Genomic DNA, 20,979 nt, shown 5'->3' on the forward strand with positions numbered 1-20,979 from the left:
ACACACACCTGACCCCACGTGGTGTTACCTGTCTCTCCAGGTCTGCCTCTGCTGGTGTCTCTCCGTCAAGGCGGACAGCAGAGTTTCAGCCATCTCCCTCCTCCCCTTTCCTTCCTCCTCCTCCTCCTCTTCCTCCTCCACCGTATCCAGGAAGAGCGTGGTCTGAAAAAGAAAAAGTAGAAAATGGCCGCGTCAAGTCGATGTAGAGTTATTTTGATTTGCACATGTACATAAAGTTTTAAATTAATACATATAGAAAGATATGATAAATAAGGAATATTATGGAGAATATTAAGATAAATGTATTTTATGTTTTTTTATTACGACTTCCGAGACGTTACCTTTATTCTGAAGGCAACAAAATGGTATGATATGATACGATATGATATATACCTTTATTCGTCCCACCGTGGGGACATTTCAAAAATGTATGTTTTATTCTAAAGGAACTTACTGTCTAAATGACCATCGGGAAGAGAAAAAAAAAGAAATGCCATTCCCCAAGAAACTCCACCTCCATTTCCACCCATAAAAATGTCTTCGGAAAAGGAAAATCATAAAGGAAAGCTTGCGTTTTAAATCAATCCATACGGAAAGATATGATAAATAGGGAATATTATGGAGAATATTAACCCTTGTGTTGCCTTCGGGTCAATTTGACCCGATTCAATGTTTCACCCTCCTGTCGCCTTCGGGTCAATATGACCCGATTCAATGTTTAACCCTCCTGTTACCTTTATATTTACTAACATATTTTACCCTTGAGGTCAATATGACCCCAGCTATTAAAATCTCCAGAAAATTATTAGAATTAATATTGTTTTCCAAGTTTAAGTGTGAGGTACTTTATGTTTGTTTGTTGACTCCCGAAAGAACACCGACATTAAACATTGAATCGGGTCAAATTGACCCGAAGGCGACACAAGGGTTAAGATGAATGTATTGTGAAGGAACGTTTTTTATTATAACTACATGTAATTACAAATGTAGTGATTATCTGTGTGAGGCATGGGAATAAATGTTAGTCTATTATAGAGATGATGGATAAAATGATGATAGAAAATCCGAGACGTTACCTTTATTCTGAAGGCAACATGATAGTACGTTATATTCTGAAGGAACTTCCTGTCTAAATTACTAAATGACTGTCGGGAGGATAAAAAAAGAAACGCCATTCCCAAGAAACTCCACCCCCTTTTCCATCCAGAAAAGTGTCTTCGGAAAAAAGATAACCCACGACGACGTGACGTCTACCGACCACGATTTATTAGCGTGTATTTAAATCCCCCTAAATATGAAAAAAAAGTCATGGAATCGAGTTAAAAGACGACCCGAAACATTTCCCTCCGCCGCCGAGCTTCTTCCAGTTTACTAAGCGTCTCCGGGACGTCGCCGGGCGATAAGTCGGGTGTAAAGTCGGTTTCACATCACACGGACGGGCGAATTACACCCAATATCAAGAGTGTGCGAGTCAATTAACCACGTCCTGCACAGCCCGCCGGTTGTAATGTGAGAGTACCCCCCCCCCTCCCCCTTGTTAAACATGAATTACAGGCCGGATTAAAGTGTGTGACGCGGCACATCGTCGCTAATCTGAGACGTCCAGGTAAAAAAAGAAGAAGAAGAAGAAGAAGAAGAAATACCTCCACAGCCTCTAAAGCCGGCTGAGAGGGAGAGTCAAATGAAGAAGGATCTGGCAACCCAAATTAAATGCAGCGCTGTCAGCCACACTCAAATCCCCCTCTCTCTCTCTCTCTCTCTACACTTCACAGACTCTCTGAATATCCTTAAATGTCTCTCCTCCTCCTCCTCTTCCTCCGAGTGATGGATCTGTAACTCTGACTGACTCTGACGCCTTGTTAAGAACAGTCTCTTCCTGTCACACCCCGCCAGAATAAAGCGCGTTCATTTCTTCCCATTAACAGTCACTCGCCTCTCCCCAGTCATCCAAACACCCACAATGCAAAGGGAACCTTTCATTTCCCGTCTTTTAATCCCTTTCTGACAATCTACCTGTCCGTCTCAATTCACGTGGAGATGGCTTTTGATTGCCCACGTGTGTGTGTGTGTGTGTGCGTGTGTGTGTGTTCAAGGGAAGAAGAAAAAAAGAGTTACTTTTATATTTGCAGCAGAGTATAATGTAGCTCCTTACTTCCTCCACAGCGCACAGGACAGGTGTCAAAACACGGAGGCGGTGTGTGTGTGTGACGGATTACACTCGACTCGATGGAGACGCCATGGATTATGGTGACCGAGGAGGAGGAGGAGGAGGAGGAGGAGGAGGAGGCGCCCCCGAATGATTGTCAGGGCAGGGAAGTGCCAGAGAGTGAGTTCAGACTGCATCTCCGTCTCGGCTCGCCGCTTAGCGTCTCGGGGCGCCGCTGATTTGTAGTCGATGTGAAACCGACTTCGATGTGCCGCTGGAGTCGGCGACGGCTGCTTCCCGTGGACGGACAAACGGAACGCGTACGCTTTGAAATATAGTTTAAAAAATATCAGTTGTAAGCTAAAGAGAGCTCTATTTAGAGATAGTTATTATGGCTCGTATTACTTACTTTAAATGGTTTTTATTATTTACATTGAATAGTATGTATTACACACATTATATATATATATAAATAAATCTATATATATATAAATCTAAATATATATATAAATAAATGAATAAATATATACATATAAATAAATAAATATATATAAATAAACACACCTTTTTTGCATAAAAAAAGACACAAATCTGCCTTCATAATAAACCCGCCGGTGACAGCGAGTGTGTGCTGAAGCCTCCCCTTGTGTTTATCCTCAGCTGGTGTGTGTGAGTACAGGTGTGCCTGCGATGACGTGAATGTGTGTTCCCTCCTGCTAATGAAGTTGTTCCCGCGTGTTTGCCTCTGGTCTGGTGTTTAGAAGACCCGGCGCTGAGAGAGGCCTTCAGGTTTAGCCACAGGCCGATCCCGAGGCCATTCAGACTCCACCGGTTTGTTTACTGGTCAAGCCTCAGTCAGGCCCACAGCCCTTTATCTCCAGGCCCGTGATGGCACTAATCATCCCCCCTCTTTCCTTATATTTACTACCCGATGACAGTAGCTATCCTCAGCCTCCGCTTCCCTCAGCCCGACGCTGACCACAGATGTGCCCTGACCTCGGCCCACATCCACGAGGTGAACAAGAGGACACGGGGGGGATCTGGGGTACCTCCAACCCCAAAACCCCAGCCCCTTCTGCCATAAAGCCAACAGAACATTTCCGGCCCCGAGCAGGTAAACAAACGCGCAGCCGGGCCGAGGCGATGTTGCGGTTTGAAGGGGAGCCGGAGTGATGATGGCGTTCCAAAAGGCTGGCTGCAGGGCGGCCCGGGGCGGCTCACTGACACCCCGGGCCAGGACTGGATCTCAACACCAACAAGCATCTGTCCGATCCATCACATAACAACACGTCGCTCAGCCTACACAGAATAATTAACACGATGGGAAGAGTGTTTGTTGCTGCACGTGTGCAATAGGGTGTGCGCCCCTTTAAATGTTGAATTGTAGGTCACGTAGTATAGCTGGAAGGTGGGAGGGTTAAACAAAAGGTGCACGCAGAGCTGGAGGCTCAGGCTGCATGAGACGACCAGCGAGAGGAAGCGTTAACAGACCATGGCGCGTGGAAGAGGACTTCAGACCAGGACTTTCTGGGGACCCCGAGCACTTACGCTCACTGGTATCTTAAAATAGGAAACTGGCCATAAATGCTTTTTTTTAAATCTTCGGATTTAAAAAAAACACCCATCATTTACCTTCTCTTAAGGATGGGTGGTTACCTAACAAAAATATACCAGGAAGGTGGTAAAACGACATGCACAGCACAAATACATATATACACTAATATATATATATAGTAATATATATATATTAGTATAGATATATATTAGAATAGATATAAATATAGTAATATGTATACATATTAGTATATATATATATTAGTATAGATATATATATACTAATATATATATATATTAGTATATATATAGTAATATATATATATATACTGTAGATAGATATATTACTATATACATATATATTTATATAATATAAATATATATATTAGTATATGCTAATATATACAGTATATATATTAATACAAATATAAATATTTATATATGTGTGCCGCTTAAGACTGGAGGAGGCGGCTCAGCGTCGAGTGTGAGGAGGACAAACAATCAGGCGGCCATGTTTGTTGTGGGCACTGCCCTCGTGGGTGAACGGTAGGGCGTCGGCCCGGCCGCCAGGAAGACGACTGCTGCTTTTGATTTTAGCAATCCGGTCAAAAAGACGGCCTAACACCTGTGACTTTTGGGCAACACGTCCAAAAACAAAAAGGAAACAGATTTTCTGACCCAAGCAATAATCTGAAAAGACCCGTCCTATACCTCTGTTATTGGTTCTGCATTCTGTACTTCCTCCTTCACTCGCTCACAGATCAACGAGGCATCTCCGGATTTAAAGTCCACTCTTCAGACACTCCACAGTTTGAGCTCAGCTGCTCCGACATGTGACGTCACGGGCACGTTGCCCGGGGTAACGGAGAGCTTCTGGGGAGCTGTGATGCTGCCGGGACCAGGTCTCCTCTGGACAAGGGTCTGTGTGTCTGCTGACACTGTCGAGTGTGTGTGTGTGTGTGTGTGTGTGTGTGTGTGTGTGGGGGGGGATGGGGACTCTCCACCGGTGGAAAAATTATATTAGCCCAGGAAGAAGTAAACCCAGACTTCATTCCCTTCTCTGTGACATCACACTCAAAGTCATAAAAAGTGTGTATGTGTGCGTAAGTAAGTGTGTGTGTGTGTGTGTGTGTGTATTTTTCCCTCCATCTGTCACATGATTACAGATGGTTCAAAATTGAGGCACATCTGAAATTAAATTTCTTCAGTTTCCATTGTGCAAGATTGGCTGATAGATACACAGGTGTGTGTGTGTGTGTGTGTGTGTGTGTGCGTGTGTGTGTGTTTGTGTTTGTGTGTGCGTGTGCGTGTGTCGAGATTGCTGGTCAGGGTCGACTTCCAGACAGCCTCACAACCTTTTCACATCATCAAAGAGGAAAAAGGAGAAGACGATGAGAAAAGACAGTTCCACCTCTCCAAGATGATTCTAGTCTTTTCTCTGTATGTATGTATGTGTGTGCATGTGTGCGTGTGTGCATCTTCTGATATATTTTAGAGCAACTTTGATTTATTTATATATTTATTTATTTTTTATGAATTAATTATTTATTTATATATTTCTACTAATTATTATTATTCGTTTGTTTATTCATATATTTATTTATTTATAGCAACTTTGATTTATTTATATATGTATTTATTTTTTATTAATTATCATTTATTAATATTTTTTTATTAATTATTCCTATTCGTTTGTTTATTCATATTTTTATATATTTATTTATAGCAACTTTAACAGAAACACTGACTTTCCTTCCGACTAACCGTCACTTATATGAACACTTAATCAGACATCCCTCTGCACCAACATCCCCAATTCATTGTCACTGTTGTTGTTTATATTGTACATACATGTTGTTTATATTGACCATAAATGTTGCTATTCTGTCGTCTATTGTCTTTTATATTCATCCTGATATTTGTAAACATGCATGTACGAGAGCGTTAGTGCAACTGGAGTCTAATTCCATGTATATGCGCACATGCATTGACAATAAAGAGGATTCTGATTAAAAAACAAAGTTTGCAGTTACTACAAAAAATATAAAATAATTAATTCAAGACATTTTAAAAGGCAGTCAGCCAGTGTCAACTTTTTAATTTTGTGCACCTGTAAAGTCAAAATATGACCGTCTACTTATGTCTTACCTGGTTGACCCTTTCAAAGAGCTCCAGGGTGGTGTTGGTGTAGCTTTGAGGTCACGGTGTAGTACTGCATCTAATTAAAGGATTTAATGAATAATACATTCATCTATGACCTCGATAATAAAGATATCGTTTCATTTACACACGTCAGTAAAGTGTTACGGCTGCTGTGCCTTGGATTGCAGTAGAAAGTGGCCACTGAGTGCATCGTGTTAAGTTTTATTATTAACGGAAATAAAGTTTAAAACTATCCCTAAAATCTAGATTGTCATTTCTTAAAAGATCCTTAAAAATACAAAACCAACATATTTAAAAAGTGGATTATACGGGCATTTTAAAGTTCCTTAACTTTACTTCACCGTGCGTGTTTAATGTGTCCCCCCCCCCCCCCCCCAAAAAAGAAATCTCCGTGGTGATAGAAAACCCCGAGAGCCCTTCTGCCAGCGTTGACCTCTGAAAGGTCGCGGGCGCCATCAATTACGTCGGCCAGTAAAATGGCCTCCGCTGCAGACGGCAGATTATATGGAGTGTAAAACATTAGAGAAATGTGTCTGAAACACCAGAGCAGCATGTTTGAAGTGACAAAGGGGGGGGGGGGGGGGGTGTGTGTGTGTGTGTGTGTGGAGGGGGGGGGGGTAGGGGGAAAGGAAAGACCCCTGACAAGTGATTTTGTTTGAAGGCATTGTAACACACTCAAGTGGGTAGGGATGCTTTCTACGCCCCCCCCCCCCTCATGGTACTCCATCTTCTGGGCAGAGTACCGGTGGGATGGAGGGATGGGGGAATGGGGGAATGGAGGGACATATGCTTTTCCTCGGGGACAAATGAAGCAGAACTTAGGGGCCCTTTGTGCTCTTGGTGCTAAAGAAGAGAAAAGGAGGATCTGTTGTTGTGAACCCAAAAGAAGAAATGACGCAATAATCCACCGGCCGCTTCCTTTTGTCTCTTTGCTGCACGACAACGAGCCGGGGGACGAGTAATGGCTAAACCACATAGAGTCTGAATGAACACACACACACACATTAGCTCGCTCTCACACACACTCTCTCACACACACACACTCTCTCTCTCTCTCTCACACACACACACACACACACTCTCTCTCTCACACACACACACACACTCTCTCTCTCTCTCACACAAACACACGCACAAACACATATTCTCTCTCTCTCACACATACACACAAACACACTCTCTCACACACACACACACAGCAACAAACACATATTCTCTCTCACACACACATATTATCTCACACACACACACAAACACACACATATTCTCTCACACACAAACACATACACACACACTCACACACAGCAACAAACACATATTCTCTCACACAATCACACACACATATTCTCTCTCACACACACACACACACATACACACATATTCTCTCACACAATCACACACACACATATTCTCTCACACAATCACACATATTCTCTCTCACACAATCACACACACACATATTCTCTCACACAATCACACACACACATATTCTCTCACACAATCACACACACATATTCTCTCACACAATCACACACACACATATATTCTCTCTCACACAATCACACACACACACACACACATATTCTCTCTCACAATCACACACACACATATTCTCTCTCACACAATCACACACACACACACACATATTCTCTCACACACAATCACACACACACATATTCTCTCACACACAATCACACACACACACATTCTCTCTCAAACATATTCTCTCACACACACACACACACATATTCTCTCACACATACACATTATTTTACACACACATATTCTCTCACACACACTCTCTCACACACACACACACACACACACATATATTCTCTCACACACACACATTCTGTCTCTCACACACAAACATATTCTCTCACACACACACATATTCTGTCTCTCACACACAAACATATTCTCTCACACACACACGGATGCGTCACCCATCCATCACGAGAAGCCTTTCGGTGCTTTGACTAATTCGGGACAATGAAGGCGGAGCTGGACGGAGATGTTTGAGACGAGCCTGACACTCCACCTTCTGCTGTTTGCCCTCTTCTGCCCCTCTTTTCTCTTTCCCCTCTTTTCTCTTTCCTCGAGACCGAAGCCGAGTCCAGATCCCCGATAGCAGATTGTGATCGGCACCTCTCTCCTGCCAGTAAAAAGCTTTTTAGCCGCCCGGGCCCAACGCCAGCCCGGTGTAACACACACTGCACCCCACTCCAGGGCTAAACCATTACAAATAAAAAAAGGGGTTTCCATTCTCAAATACAGGTAGTTTGTGTGCGTTTTACTAATGCCAATGTTTTGATTGAGTACAAGACGTCTGACGCGTCGTGATGCTCAAAGACTCTTCTGTGTCTCCTCTGACGGGAATCATCTAAACAGTGAACTTGGCTGCAGTAGATTATCTACACGGGGAACGTGTGTGTGTGTGTGTGTGTGTGTATAGAGTGGAGAGCAGATTAGGATCCGACAGTTGCCATAAAGAAAGTAACGTGAGGATCGGCCGTAGAAGACTTTAGTTTACATGACATTTGTTAAAGGGACAGTTCAACCCAAAATCTAATTAAATAAAATGTTTTCCTCTTTCAGTCGAGATTAAATCTGCTCAGAACAAATTACGTGGATTATCTCGAGTAACCGGGTCGTGATTGGGTTAAAAACAGAAGGAAGACGTCTCTAAAGGTTTGAGACTTTAAATCCATCTCAACACACAGGAACACATTCCTGCTTACGCAATATAGATATATGGCCTGCTCGTTATCTTCTGTGTAGTGTGTGTGTGTGTGTGTGTGTGTGTGTTATATGTGTGTGTTATGTTTGTGTGTATGTTATGTTTGCGTGTATGTGCGTGTCATGTGTATGTAAGTTATATGCGTGTGTATTTGCGTGTGTGTCATATGTGTGTGTATGTTATGTGTGTGTTTGTTATATGTGTGTGTGTTATATGCATGTGTGTGTGTGTATGTTATATGTGTGCATGTGTGTTTATATGTGTGTGTGTGTGTTATATGTGTGTGTGTGTGTGTGTGTGTGTTATATCCATGTGTGTGTGTTATGTGTGTATGCGTACATGTGTTATACGTGTTATATCCATGTGTGTTTGTTATATGTGTGTGTTATATGCATGTGTGTGTGTTATATGTGTGCATGTGTGTTATGTGTGTGTGTGTTATATCCATGTGTGTGTGTTATGTGTGTATGCGTGCATGTGTTATACGTGTGTGTGTGTGTTATATGTGTGTCATATGTGTGTGTGTGATGTGTGTCATATGTGTGTGTGTGTGTGTTATATGTGTGTGCGTGTGTACTTGTGTGTGCATGTGTTATGCGTGTCATATGTGTGTGTTATATGCGTGTGTGCGTGAGTGTTATATGCGTGTGTGCGTGAGTGTGTTATTTGCGTGTGTGTTATATGCATGTTATGTGTGTGTGTGTGTGTGTGTGTGTGCATGTGTTATTCGTGTCATATGTGTGTGTGTTATGTGTGTGTTATATGCGTGTGTGCGTGTGTGTGTGTGTGTGTGTGTGTGTGTGTGAGTTTCCTCCATGGGAGGCTGAAGGGTGTTTACGAGCCTCTCCGCCGGGACAGGAAGTGCCGCCCTGCAGCTCCCACCAAAATAAAAGAGTCATTCATTACGTCCGACGTGACGACCCCTCTCATGACGCACGGAGAGGAATTAACGAACTCTATATCGGGCGCTCCCGGCGGAGCCGCTAATTACGTCGTCCTCCATCTCACCCACGCCACCGCGTCGGGGTCACCGAATACGACACGTCGCCGCCATCAGTTTTACCCAGAATTCTCTTTGGTTATGGCGATGCGTTTCCACTGATCGGCATGGCAGCAACTTCTCGGTTAAACTTTTGAAGATCCCATAAAGTTGAGGTTGTACGTGCTCACAGGTTAACAACAAAGTGGATTATTATGACATTTAAGGGATTAGCCTGAATATAAAGGAATAGTGCTCTCTCTATTAAAGGGGAAGTTACCAGTGTTGGGAAACAGGCGCATAAAAAACACAACTGATGGGAATAGATGGCTAAAACTATAATAACTTCTATTTTCTCCTTTGATCTCAGGTTACATCGCTGTTGGGTTTCCCCTCGTGATGACTGTATACATGTTCCCAGATTCTGTACTTCCTCCACACTCAAATCCCCTCAATGCATCTACAGCATCATCTTCTCGTCCCAACGCAAGTCTTTTATTCTACCCATATAATAATAATATATATATTCATCATATATATATAAATATTTATTTATTATATATATATATATAGAAAGATATTAATGTTATGCATATATATATATATATCATCTATATATATGCATTATATATATTATCTATTCATAATACATAAAAATATATAACATATTAATAAATATATTAATATACATTATATATATACACATTAATGTATATACATATATTAATTATATATATATATTATAATATAAAGATATATTAATAATATTTATATGTATTAATTATATATATATTAATTATATATATTATAAATATGTATATTGTATATAGCATGATCAACAATGTTTTTACGATATTTCTTCTTCAAGTGTTTCACATCATTTAACATTGTCTAACCATTCTCTGCCCTCTCTCTCCATTGTAAAGTGGTAGCTACCAGTGTTGGGCTCTCAGCAGGTAAAACACAACTGATCGGAAAAGATGGTCAAAACTACAAAAAAAGATTTTTTCCTTGAGGCGCTATCCGAAAACACACATCACAGGTCACATCGCTGTTGGGTTTCCCTCGTGATGACTGTATACATGTTCCCAGGTTCTGTACTTCCTCCTCACTCAAATCCCCTCAATGCATCTACAGCATCTTAAGTCTTTAACTGTACCTCCATCATCCTGTTCCACCTCCCAAACATCCTCCAAAATTATAGCATTATCGCCATCCATGTTTTTACGATATTTCTTCAAGCGTTTCACATCATTTAACGTCGTCTTTCCGTTCTCCGCCCTCTCTCTTAACGTCTCTCCGAGTGTGTAACACGATGGCGGCTTCAGTGATTTTAAAGAACTAGCAAGGTGAAAAGGTATTAACACTCAAAAAGCTGATTAAGGATTACATTCTCGTCACAATGCAGACATTTAAACTCTGGTTTGACCTCACCTGTGACCTCAATAGTGTGCATGTCTCCTCTGTTAGAACCACAATAAGGAAGGTTCTAGTTCTGGTGCTGTGCTCTACAGTCGAGGGGGGCTGTTTCCATTCTCATCATCGGGTTTTAAATGATTGTGTTTGCCGTGTGTGGGAGATCCTCAGAGACAGACTGGTGATTAGGGGCTGCACAAATAAAATGCTAAATTAATTTGAGGTGACATGCAGAACAACAACAGTGTGGGCATCAACACGACCAGACTTCAATTGTTTTAATTAAGTTCAGAGGAACAAGGTCTCTCTCTCTCATATATAAATATATATTTATATATATATATTTATATATAATATCTATATATATATAGTATATATCTATATATAGATATTATATAAAATATCAATATATATAGATATTATATATATAAATATAATAAATATCTATAAATATACATATGATTTGTATTATATATAGCGCAGCACCACATAAGTGTGTAAAGCCATCTCAGAATAAGAGAAATAATGACAGGTAATATGACAACGTCTCGCCATGTATTCCACGACATCAATATTCCACTAAAACAAGATGAACTGAACAAAGAGTTCAAGTTATTTTCTTTAAGTGACAAATCGCTGCGTTTTCTTTGCATCTTTGGTCATTTATTTTTAACGCCACGACTTTGACACGATTGTCTGCCGCGAGTAAACAATCACACCTGGATCACAGCGGCGGGGTAATCACACATCTGGTTAGTGGTAATGTCTATAGTCCGCTATAAGAGGGGCGGGCTTTGCTATACGAGATGCTCGGGGAAAATCTCTTTCATCTTTTGTCATACACACACACACACACACACACACACACACACACACACACACACACACACACACACACACACACACACACACACACACACACACACACACACACACACACACACACACACACACACACACACACACACACACACACACACACACACACACACACCTATCTGTGTTGGTATGACACAGGAAAAAGCCCGAGCCCCTGCAGCCAACCCTTGAATGCGATTAAGCCGAGCAGTGATTAATCTGGGCTGCCCCATAATTCCTCTTTACCACTTTAATGGATGTTATCTCTCCTCCTCTGAAGGCTTATCTTGCTGATCGGGGCCAAGGATGAAGTGAGGAAGAGGAGGAGGAGGAGGGGGGGGGGGTGTGAGTAGAGAGCATTCAACCTAAATCCATACAGAGGTAAGTAAATGAATACGTGAGTAAATAAAGTAAATAAATGCACAATGTGCTCAGCGGATGAGGCGATAAAGTGATCGTTTGTTTTCTGAGACGCCTTCAAAGCCGATACAGGAGAAAACAACAACGTCAACATCACGAGTCGCAGGAAAAACTAAATAAATGATCCCAACCGCTGTCAATAGAAGCTCCACCGCGAGGAAGAGGAGGCGTGCTCCACGCTGACAGCTATACGCACAGAGAAACAACAACGTGGGGGTTTATGGCGAGCGTTTCCCTTCATGCACGGCGCTGACGTAAACAACAACAACAAGACACGTTGTGTGCACATTGGAATCGGCCATTTTTATTCTATGTAAAAAGGCAGAAGAAAAAAAGACAAACATTGAAATTATGCAAAATAGCTTCAAAATCAATCCATGAAAGGATTTCAATGGCACTTACTGGTGGCCCTACTGGTGGCCCTACTGGTGGCGCTACTGGTGGCCCTACTGGTGGCCCTACTGGTGGGCCTACTGGTGGGCCTACTGGTGGCCCTACTGGTGGCCCTACTGGTGGCCCTACTGGTGGCCCTACTGGTGGCCCTACAATGTAACATATAATGTAACATATAATGTAACGTATAATGTAACATATGATGTAACATAATGTAACATAATAACTTAGAATGTAACATATAATGTAACATATGATGTAACATAATGTAACATATAATAACTTATAATGTAACATATAATGTAACATATAATGTAACATAATGTATCATGTAATGTAACATCTAATGTAACGTAATCTTAAAAGTGAACATCTGTTAAACTCTCCTCCGTGGTCGAGAGTGTTTCTGTCCCTTCGTGTCTGATGTCCCGTCCCTCCCCTCCCCCCCCCCCCCACCCGCGGTGCGACCCCGTCTGAGGGAACCTCTGTGGGATTCCATCCACCGCCGGTGAGCATCTGCGGGCACCAAGCTGGCTCCAGGTACATAAACGCTCCTTCAAGCCGCGCCGTGGATATCTGCCCGTGAACATTCTCTAAAGGGGTTTAAGCATTTACGCCGAACGCTATCAGGCGGCGCCGAAAAACTCAGCTTACCCTGTTGAATAGGGACTTCAAAGAGAATCGCAAATACCTGTGCACCCCTCGCTCGCTCTCCTTTCTCTCTTCCTGCTTCTGTTCATTTTAGATTTCCAAACACAAGCTGCTTGATGTAAAAAATAAAAAATAAAGTTAAAAAAAATTATATTATCAGCCGTATATTTCCTCTTTAAATGAATAATAACAATAATCTTTTGAGTAATTTCTTTTTCATACGGCTGCCGAGCGCTAATAGTGAGCCGCGGGTAAACAAGGCCGCGCAATAATGAGCGCGTGGATTAGGCCTCGAGTCGACGCCGGGCGATAAGGAGGAACAGAAAAACAGCTGCTACCCAGGTAACGGCTCGGAGACTCAATGAAGGATAAACTACACACACACACACATATATAAAGACACACACACACGTGCACATGGTGCGACAACCACAAAGAATTGGAGTACAGTAAATAAGCCTATTTGCCAAGTAAAGAGCTTAACATGCTAAACAATATGAAGCGTAAACACGGCGTGATTTAATGCACGAGATCATAAATGTTTTGGAAATGAGATAAAAACGACTTTAAACTCTTCACTGCTCAGGTCACTTCAGTGAGTCTGGGCTCCATGTGAGGAGATGAAGAGCTCCGGGGGAGGGGAGGGCTGCTGGGAAACATCTGCAACGCCATGCAACCTCTGGACTGTGTGTTTTATATGTGTGTGTGTGTGTGTGTGTGTATCATCTGCAACCTCTGGACTGTGTGTGTTATGTGTGTGTGTGTGTGTGTATATATATGTGTGTGTGTGTGTGTGTGTGTGTGTATCATCTGCAACCTCTGGACTGTGTGTTTTGTGTGTGTGTGTGTGTCATCTGCAACCTCTGGACTGTGTGTTTTGTGTGTGTGTGTGTGTCATCTGCAACCTCTGGACTGTGTGTTTTGTGTGTGTGTGTGTGTGTGTCTCATCTGCAACCTCTGGACTGTGTGTTTTGTGTGTGTGTGTGTGTGTCATCTGCAACCTCTGGACTTGACCGAACGGCTCTCCGAAATATGCATTACACCCAACAATTGTGTGGGTGTGTGCGTGTCCTATGTGTGTATGTTATGTGTGTGTATATATATGTGTGCGTGTATGTGTGTTGTGTGTGCGTGTGCATGTTATATGTGTGTGTGTGTGTATGTTATGTGTGTGTATATATGTGTGCGTGTGTGTGTGTGTGTTATATATGTGTGTGTGTTTGCGTGTGTTATATGTGTGTGTGTGCATGTGTTATATGTGTGTGTGTGTATATATGCGTGCGTGTGTTATGTGTGTGTTATATATGTGTGTGTGTGTGTGTTATTTGTGTGTGTGTGTTATATCTGTGTGTGTGTTTGCGTGTGTTATATGTGTGTGTGCGTGTGTTATATGTGTTATACGTGTGTGTGTGCATGTGTTATATGTGTTATACGTGTGTGTGTGCGTGTGTTATATGTGTGTGTTAAATGTGCGTGTGCGTGTGTTGTACATGCTGTGTGTACATGCTGTGTGTCTATGCTGTGTGTACATGCTGTGTGTCTATGCTGTGTGTACATGCTGTGTGTACATGCTGTGTGTACATGCTGTGTGTACATGCTGTGTGTACATGCTGTGTGTACATGCTGTGTGTACATGCTGTGTACATGCTGTGTGTACATGCTGTGTGTACATGCTGTGTGTACATGCTGTGTGTACATGCTGTGTGTACATGCTGTGTGTCTATGCTGTGTGTACATGCTGTGTGTACATGCTGTGTGTACATGCTGTGTGTACATGCTGTGTGTACATGCTGTGTGTACATGCTGTGTGTACATGCTGTGTGTACATGCTGTGTGTCTATGCTGTGTGTACATGCTGTGTGTACATGCTGTGTACATGCTGTGTGTACATGCTGTGTGTCTATGCTGTGTGTACATGCTGTGTGTACATGCTGTGTGTACATGCTGTGTGTACATGCTGTGTGTACATGCTGTGTGTACATGCTGTGTGTCTATGCTGTGTGTCTATGCTGTGTGTACATGCTGTGTGTACATGCTGTGTGTACATGCTGTGTGTACATGCTGTGTGTACATGCTGTGTGTACATGCTGTGTGTACATGCTGTGTGTACATGCTGTGTGTACATGCTGTGTGTACATGCTGTGTACATGCTGTGTGTACATGCTGTGTGTACATGCTGTGTGTCTATGCTGTGTGTCTATGCTGTGTGTACATGCTGTGTGTACATGCTGTGTGTACATGCTGTGTGTACATGCTGTGTGTACATGCTGTGTGTACATGCTGTGTGTACATGCTGTGTGTCTATGCTGTGTGTACATGCTGTGTGTACATGCTGTGTGTACATGCTGTGTGTACATGCTGTGTGTACATGTTGTGTGTCTATGCTGTGGGGACCGAGCCGCTCTCCAAATAAAGCATTACACCTAAAAAAAAAAAAAAAAGTGCTCCCTGAAAATTATTTACGGTGAAGAAAAGCATAACATTTATAATGTTTTACAAAAGCCATCAAATAAAGCAGATAGAGGGGGGGGGGATTAATTGCCCCGACCCGACCTTAAAATAATTATTGGGAGCTGCAGCTCGAAACTCTCCGATGAAATTGATACACTTTGATAATTAGATTCTTGGCACTGACACGTTGAAGTCAATAAAGGTTATTAAGGCCAATTGGCGTCTAAACGCATTACGGGGGCCGGGGTAAACTGTCCACCCCCCCCCCCCCTACTCCAGCGCCAATATGATAATCCCCCCCCCCCCCCGTCCTGGGGGGTTCTGCGTCTCCACTCTGCCACACAAAACCAGATTGGATTCGCTTAACCTTTCCAGGACTTTGATCAAATGAGCTCACACAGCAATAACATTTACATTGACCCCCCCACCCCTCCTCCCCAACACACACACTCTCTCTCTCTCTCTCTCTCTCTCTCTCTCTCTCTCTCTCTCTCTCTCTCTCTCTCTCTCTCTCTCTCTCTCTCTCTCTCTCTCCCTGCAGCTCGCTGGCCTCTCTCTACCCGACCACTCCACGCGCTTTAGGTCAATAACCTAATCAGCTATCGATGGCGACCGGGCCCGGGCCTCCTCAGCCGCCCGGCTCGCTTCAGAAGAGACAGTTATTAAAGTGTGTGTGTGTGTGTGTGTGTGTGTGTGTGTGTGTGTGTGTGTGTCTGTGTGGAGGGGGCATCCCTGCACACGCTAGAGTCAGCCTCTGTTACAAATCAAAGGTAAATTGTGTCACACAATGAGAAAGTGTGTATAGCATGTGTGTGTGTGTGAGCAGCAGGGTGAAGACATGCCCCCCCCCCAACGATACCACTTCCTGTTTTGTACATCTTGAAGTATACATGTGTGATTCCACCGAGTGGATCACGTTCATTATGAAAGTAGATTATTAATTTCCCCTCGATGTGGCGTCGAGAAGATTTTAGAGATCTACGAGGCTCGTTCGCCCCTGTCAGATGAGAGAGAGAGAGAGAGGAGAGAGAGAGATAGAGAGATAGTGAGAGAGACAACAATAATGAACATTAAAAAGAGAGAGAGAGAAAAACATGGGGAAAGAAATAAAATAAAGAGAGAATTAACATAGAAAGAGAAGGAGGGGAGAGAGAGAAAACACAGGAAAGAATGAACATAAGAGAGAGATATAAAGAGTGTGAGTGAGAAAACAAGGGAAAGAAAGAACATGGAAGATATAGAGAGAAAGAAAGAGAGAGACATGGGGAAAGAATGAAAATAAAGAGAGAATGAACATTAGAGAGAGAGGGAGGGAGAGAAAACAAGGGAAATGATGAACGTAAAGAGAGAGAGGGAGAGAGAGAAAACAAGGGTAAGAATGAACATAATCGAGAGAGAGAGAGAGAGAGAGAGAATCTCTTTTGAAGTTGTGAGACGAGCCACAGAAGTCAGGAAAGTGACAAATTAGGGGAAAAGCTGTAGTGAGCGAGCGGAGCTGCTAAATCAATTAAAGTCATGCCAAGTGCATGCATACATATCACACACACACACACACACACACACACACACACACACACACACACACACACACACACACACACACACACACACACACACACACACACACACACACACACACACACACACACACACACACACACACACACACACACACACACACACACACACACACACACACACACACACACACACACACACACAGTGCTCGTGTCTCTTCTCACAGTGAAAAGAGGAAAGATTTAAAAAATAAAGAAGCCACAGCGATATTTAACATATTCTGCATAAAGCGAGAACTCTCCCGTCTGTCGGCAGTCGGACGCTTTTCATTGTCGATGGTTTATTTTTATTTTTAGGAAATGTCCGTATTGTACTGAGGGGGGGGGGGGGGGCTGCAGGCGAGGCGGGTCAAGACTCCAGCTCCCCGGATCACAAGGGAGCGGAAAAACCTTTAGGTGGACGTCCCGTTTTACCCCAGAAATAACCTTTACCTGCTAAACACACACACAGCTGTACATTCACATACCTCCACTTGGAGTTCATTCTGCGTCTCTTTGTCTCCGTCGACCAAGTGGACTTCTCCCCTCTTCCCTCCCTCCTGTATTTATTTATTTATGTATTTTATCAGAATGCCATTCAAATAGCAGGAGAACCATTTGCATGACAACAGGCTGAGCCCCCGGGGAGCGACAGTATCCATAAACAGGACCCCCCCCCCCCCTACACACACACCTCTCCATATTGCAATATTCTTCACACAGACGAACACAGCCCGGCGCATCTCACAACACGCGTGTGCTAAATATGACAATAAAGAGCGAGGACGGCTGTTGCTATTTTAGCCGGATAAAAAAATAAACGTGTTTTATTGTACGGTGTCAATTTATAAAAAAAGATATATTTAAAGAGACATGTGTTATTTAAAAATAATTTTAAAATACCCACGGTGATATCGTATTTGACACCAAAAAAATGAATATATATATATATAAATATGTGTGTAATAAATACTATTCAAAGTAAATAATATATACACATAAATATATATATACATAAATATATATAAAAATGCCGTATTAAAAATAAACTGTAGGCAAGAAGAGAGGAATTCTAAATAAATAAAATGGAGGGGGGGCATCTGCGCCGCGGCGGGTCACTAAATTACACTCGACTGTCGAATTCTCTTCAGAATGTAAAATATATGCAATAAAGGAATGTAGCGGGGGGGGGGGGGCACGTAATCTAAATAACTCAAAGTAATTTAGAGGAATGTGTTTTAATCTTACTGCGGGGAAAGAAAGAAAATAAAAAAAAGCCACAGCTTTTTCCAAACCTCTAAAATAAAAATAAAAATCTATAAGTCACATCCACGGAGTGCTTTTCATCAGCGTATCGGAGGTCGATGCATGTATGTAAATATTGCCTGCGAGAGCAATAACGCCGTCTTTCATCACAATAGCGAGTGATTACATTTATGCATGCGTATTTATTTTTTCGCGAATGTTCAATATGCACCTCTGCAGAAGATATACAGTGTATAGATATATAGATTTATATATATATGTGCTATTCGTGTGATTTGACGCGTGATTAAACCGAGAAGCTGCTAATATTGTTACGCGCGCGCATCGGAGGAACTCGAGACGGGAACAATATTTTGCATTTAAATATATTTTCATTATCCTTTCATCCTTTTTATTTCTTCGGCGCGCTGCTTTTTATTCTCCGTGTTGTACACGTCAGAAACACACAGCGGATCTGCTTCTCTTTGCCCATTAGAGAGAGAGAGTGAGAGAGAGAGAGACCTCACATCTCACTGATGCCCTTTTCTAAATACAGGTCCAAATCACACACTTCATCTGGGCCCCCGGAGGTGGAGCTCTAGATGAGTTTAGCCCCCCCCCCCCTCCTCCTCCTCCCTCCCTCCGCCAGGCTGTTCGACTAAGTGAGAGAGACTCGAGCTGCAGCAGTACGGTTCTCCTCCAGCTCTCGCCTTCATCCCTCCCCCTCCCTCCTCCTCCCCCCCTCCCCCGCCCGAGCATTAGATGTGATTACTGCTCAGCGCGCGACACTGACAGAGACGGAGAGCTCCCACAGACAGCAGGAGTGAGAGAGAGAGGGGGCGAGAGACATTAAAGAGACACGGGGAAAAGGAGAGAGAGCGATGGAAGCGGGGAGGAAGAGAAGTGAAGAAGAAAAAAGAAAAATAGAGGAGCGCTGGCTCTTTCGCTGCCTCCTCCTCCGCTGCAGCTACAGTGATACAAGAGTGCCCCCTGCTGCTCCTGCTGTCCGGGTATTAAACACACGCATCAACACACACACACACACACACACACACGCACACACGCACTCTTTGAAATGGAGCTATGAGACACAGACTGCAGATAACCTGCAGGGAGGGAAAAAGCGAGACCGAGCATGTATACGTGGGATTTTGGGAGCTGCAATATCCACAAGGCTCTGTGTGTGTGTGTGTGTGTGTGTGACGTATGTATTGTGCGGCGCTGTGACTAAAGGTAACTTAATTATGAGTCTGACATTACTAAGTGATTCCTTTACAGTGGTGTCTAACTAATAGCTGCGTGCCCACGTTCCTCTCTAATAAAACTTGTGCGAGGCTGCAATTTAAGCACATGACACATCCTTAATAACGCGGCGTGGTGAGAACTTAAAGACGATCCATCATGTCGGTTTAAACGCACACACACACACACACACACACACAGCCTCTCCTCATTGGACGGCGGATCACTTGTGTAGTTTGTGTAAGAAGCACGAGAGCGGGCATGTCGAGCAATTAGAAAAAGCTGAACACCCTTATTATGAAATGACAGAGTGCCGACGCTGGAACGGCTCATCCATAAAAAGTTGCATTATTATACTCTTTTTCTCCTCCTTTTAACTACATGTTTTTATTATTATTATAATTACTATTATGAGATAAAAGATTGGGATGTTTGTCCCTTTCATTTGTTTTCTAAAAACAGGAATGGAAGGAGTGAGGATAGACGCCACGTTATTGAATTAACGTTAAAAATGAGCAGGAGTGGACGAGTGAGGGGGGGGGGGGACTCACCATCGTCTCCATGAGCCTCCAGTCCTTCTCCAGCTGCTCCATCGGGCCGCTCCACCAGCTGCAGAATCGGGCGAAGCGCCGGCCCTGAAACCAGTACTGCCTCAGCCACTCGAACTCCACCTGCACACACACACACACACACATTAAAAACTCTCCCATGGGTTTAACTAAACCACTATCGTCACTGTTCCTTAGTTAAAACACAAGACATTATTAAATGAATGTAGAGGATAAAACGGTTTTATATATTACTATAAATTGTGAAATAATCATGTGAAACACATATACACATATATACTTGCACACACACACATATAAATAAATATACACACACATATATATATATACACATGTATACATATCTGCCTTCAATGTATTTTGTTTCTTTAAATAAAAAATGTAATTAAATAATTTTAAAAAATGTATGCATGTGTATATATATATATATGTATATAGTACCGTTTCATAATCATACAAATGGAGATAATCGCTTTATTTAGCATTTTTGTGCCATTTTATTTCTAAAATGTTCTGTAAACTTTGACCAATAATAAAATATTTTAGTGTTCACCTTTCTATACAAAAATGTTTTTGTTTTTCCTGTCAGTAAATCG

The 20,979-nt window shown here is 42.5% G+C and overlaps 1 protein-coding gene across 1 annotated transcript in view; it reads right to left on the reverse strand.

Moving 5' to 3' along the window:
* fto (FTO alpha-ketoglutarate dependent dioxygenase) overlaps window positions 1-20,979 on the reverse strand; it is a 137,133-nt gene that overhangs the window by 76,607 nt on the left and 39,547 nt on the right. Inside the window, exons 7-8 of the mRNA XM_056412673.1 lie at window positions 20,366-20,485; window positions 29-162 (exon numbers count right to left, since the gene is read on the reverse strand). Coding sequence (XP_056268648.1) covers window positions 29-162; window positions 20,366-20,485 — 254 coding nt within the window. The remainder of the gene's footprint in view (window positions 1-28; window positions 163-20,365; window positions 20,486-20,979) is intronic.

Source organism: Pseudoliparis swirei, chromosome 4 (genome assembly GCF_029220125.1).
Source record: "Pseudoliparis swirei isolate HS2019 ecotype Mariana Trench chromosome 4, NWPU_hadal_v1, whole genome shotgun sequence".
NCBI lineage: Eukaryota > Metazoa > Chordata > Actinopteri > Perciformes > Liparidae > Pseudoliparis > Pseudoliparis swirei.